Source organism: Dendrobium catenatum, unplaced genomic scaffold (genome assembly GCF_001605985.2).
Source record: "Dendrobium catenatum unplaced genomic scaffold, ASM160598v2 original_scaffold_59947, whole genome shotgun sequence".
Classification (NCBI taxonomy): domain Eukaryota; kingdom Viridiplantae; phylum Streptophyta; class Magnoliopsida; order Asparagales; family Orchidaceae; genus Dendrobium; species Dendrobium catenatum.
The window spans coordinates 12,793-16,203 of NW_021378398.1; the positions used below are offsets into that span (position 1 = coordinate 12,793).

General features: G+C 40.0%; 1 protein-coding gene across 1 annotated transcript; it reads left to right on the forward strand.

The window, feature by feature from the left end:
* Positions 1 to 880: 880 nt before the first annotated feature.
* Positions 881 to 3,072, forward strand: LOC110095059 (pentatricopeptide repeat-containing protein At5g13770, chloroplastic). The gene has a single exon (XM_020820427.2). The coding sequence runs from the start codon at positions 892 to 894 to the stop codon at positions 2,719 to 2,721; it is 1,830 nt and encodes a 609-aa protein (XP_020676086.1). The 5' UTR covers positions 881 to 891; the 3' UTR covers positions 2,722 to 3,072.
* Positions 3,073 to 3,411: the final 339 nt, after the last annotated feature.

Genomic DNA, 3,411 nt, shown 5'->3' on the forward strand with positions numbered 1-3,411 from the left:
GAGTAGACAGGGTTCAAACTCCCAGATAAATATACGGTCATGAATGTGATCGGAATATTTATTTTAATACATTCATATTCGGCCTTCAAGGCCTAAAATCAAGAAAATTCATAAACAAAGGCACAAAGCTAACATTATCCAAATGCCCAGTCGAAAAAATCACTAGGATCCATTCTCAAAACAATCTCCTGCCAGTAAGGACGTGGTACGTGTTCTCTGACCGGCGGTCTGCCGCCAAATGGCACCTAAGTGAAAGATGATGCAATTTCTATTTTAAATATCAAATTTCCAAATTCTTCGAAGCATTACAAATCTCAATACCTATGCTGCTACTATATGCAAGATAACACGTATTCCATACGTATCTGATTGACGACTAGCCTTAATCGAAAGTTATCTCTCGTGATCGGGAGGGGTGCTTAACTATAGGGGCTTGCACCTATAGGAAACCAGAACTCAGATCATAAAGTCCTCGCAAAATGAGGGCGAAATCTCTGGGTAGTGTTTTATCTACAAATCCATCTGTCTTCCAAAATTTACCCCGGAACTTATCTGTTAAAACTCCATCGCTCAAATAAAAGCACAATCAATCAGTGCGCGGCGGGGAGGTCGGGGCCGAATTTTCGCAGCCCACACTAACTTGCTTCTTTTTAATTTTATTTAATAATCTGTTATTATTCTTAATTTAATTAAACATCATTCTCCTTTTTTTTGTTTGCTATGAGTTTTACTTTTAGGCTTCCACAGCACAATGGAATAGAAACTTCAACGTGTTTCTTTACTATTGGTTTATTGGATATTTCCAGTCCAGGATCTTGGTTCGCAGATAAGGTTCATATAAATCTAAGACTCAAAAGAGAAAAACTGAAAAAGAGATCTTCTTCCTTTCTGATGGCCGTAAGGAGCTGCGACTGCTCCCCGGTACGTATAACTCGTCAGAAATCCTCGAAGGCTCCAATCGCCATCTATCATCATTCGCGCCTCTTCTCTGTAACATTTCCTTCTTCCTCTCCTCGAAGTCATTTGGTTCTTTCCTCCAAATCATCCCCCTCTCTTCTCCAAGATGCCTCGAAGAATCTCCAAATTCCTTCCAGCTCCCCACTTCAGCTGACTCCTCCCTTGCCTGACCTCTTTATTTCCAACGAATTCATCGATAGCTTGTGCCAGAATCACCAGACTGAATCTCTTGCCTTTTGCTACTACCAAAAGGCAACAGCTCAGCCTGGTTTTGAGTTGGAACCGCAAACCTTGAAGCTGGTACTGAAGACTCTAGTCAGAAACAGACAATGGAGTTCAATATCTGCAATAGCAAAGGATTTTCTTTTGCTTGAAGGATTCCCAGATAAGATATCATGCTGTAAATTAATTAGCAGCTGCATTCGAGCTCGGAAGTTTAAACTTGTTGAGTTCTTACTTGGTGTTCTTGAATGTAAGAAGGATGTCGCAGTCCCATCCTACGCTGCTGTCATGAATGGCTACAATAAGCTCCACATGTACCGAAGCACAGTTTCGGTGTTTGATAGAATGATTTCTGTGGGGGTTTCTCCTGATGCAAAATGCTATTACTTAATTATGGAAGCTCATAGAAAGCTTAGGAACGCAGATATGGTTCTTTCCCTCTTTCTCAAGTTCATTTCTGAGAAAAAAGAAACAGTGGCTGCCTCTGTTCACATCTATTATGTCTTGTGTGATTCACTTGGCAGGTCGGGCAGAGCCGTTGAAGCCCTTAGATATTTCAGAGAGATGATCGAAAAGAGAATTACTCCAACACCTTCAATATATTCTTCACTGATCTGCTCTTTTGCAGGGATCAGAGAGGCAGAGATTGCTTGGGATCTTTACAGTGAAGCTAAGGCGAAGGGGTTGGTGAGAGACCCGGATATGTTTCTGAAACTTGTACTGATGTATGTGGATTTGGGATTACTGGAGAAGACAGTTGAGATTGTTGAGGAGATGGTGGAGATGAAGATGAAGGTTACAGACTGCATCTTGTGTGCTGTTATAAATGGTTACACTAAGAAAAGGGGGCTTTGGGCATCAATGAAGTCATATGAGAAGCTGAAATCTCTAGGATGTGAGCCAGGCCAGGTGACCTATGCTTCAATTATTAATGTTTATTGTCGCCTTGGTCTATATCCAAATGCCGAGAATACATTTGTTGAAATGCTTGAGAGAGGCTTTGACAGATGTGTGGTAGCCTACTCGAATATAATTTCTATGTATGGGAAGAATGGAAGGGATAGAGATGCCATGAAACTTTTGGCAAAAATGAAAGAGAAAGGGTGTGAGCCCAATGTTTGGGTGTACAATTCTCTCTTGGATATGCATGGAAGGCTCCTCAATCTCAAGCAAGTGGACAAATTGTGGAAGGAGATGAAGCGGAGGGGAATTGCACCTGATAGGGTCAGTTATACTAGCTTAATATGTGCATACAGCAAAGCTAGACAGTTTGAGGAGTGCATAAAATTTTATGATCAGTATAAGATGAATGGTGGAAAGGCCGACAAGGCCTTGGCTGGGATTATGGTTGGAGTTTTCTCAAAGATTAACAAAATTGATGATTTGATTAAGTTGCTTAATGATCTGAAGATGGATGGTATGAGATTTGATGATAGATTGTACAAGTCTGCGCTCAATGCTTTACGTGATTCAGGGCTCCTAGTTCATGTGAAGTGGCTAGAAGAAAATTTTAGTTTTGAGATTGAGATGGAAAAAACTTGATCAGCTAAGTCCAGGATATATAAATTTTATTAAATTTTGATAGTACCGCCGTGTTAACTGATTTCTTCTGCACAACTGGACTTTAGCTGCTGAAGTTGGCACTGACATTATATACTTGCCCTATCAAGCTCCTGGCAGATTTATGAGATTCATCAAATGATCTCAGCAAAGCTTCCGGAAGGTGCATCATCGAATTCTCTCATTTTCAAGTATGGCTTCCATGAAATGCTTCCTTGGTCAGTTATCAGAAAAGAAATCTCAAATGGGGGACTTTTACATTATGGGGTAAATTATACTCCACAACATTGTCATAATTTTCTATGTTCTATAATTGATTTCCTTTTGTATACACGTGAAGCATTAAAAGTGCATGTTGGGGAGATGAGGAGTAAACACCACAATGACGAAACAAGCAAGAAAGTAAAAGCAGTGAAAAATTGAATGACACCAGGATTTAATGGGGAAAAATCCAAAAGAAGGAAAAAATCACGAAAACACACCACACCAAGAAATCCATTATAAAAATTGGGAGAAATAAGTATAGATCTCTTTTCTCTCTCACCCTCTTCTTGCTTCTCTTCTCACTTACACCGTTCTCAATGTCTAGTTACTCAAAATATAAGAAAAGACCAAGTAAAATAACCCTAAGGGACACGACCATTCAAAAAAACGAGAAAGAGAACCGTCCAG

Excerpts from the sequence above, each read along its gene's own strand:
- LOC110095059 (XM_020820427.2), top strand. The coding sequence starts at position 892 with ATGGCCGTAAGGAGCTGCGACTGCTCCCCGGTACGTATAACTCGTCAG.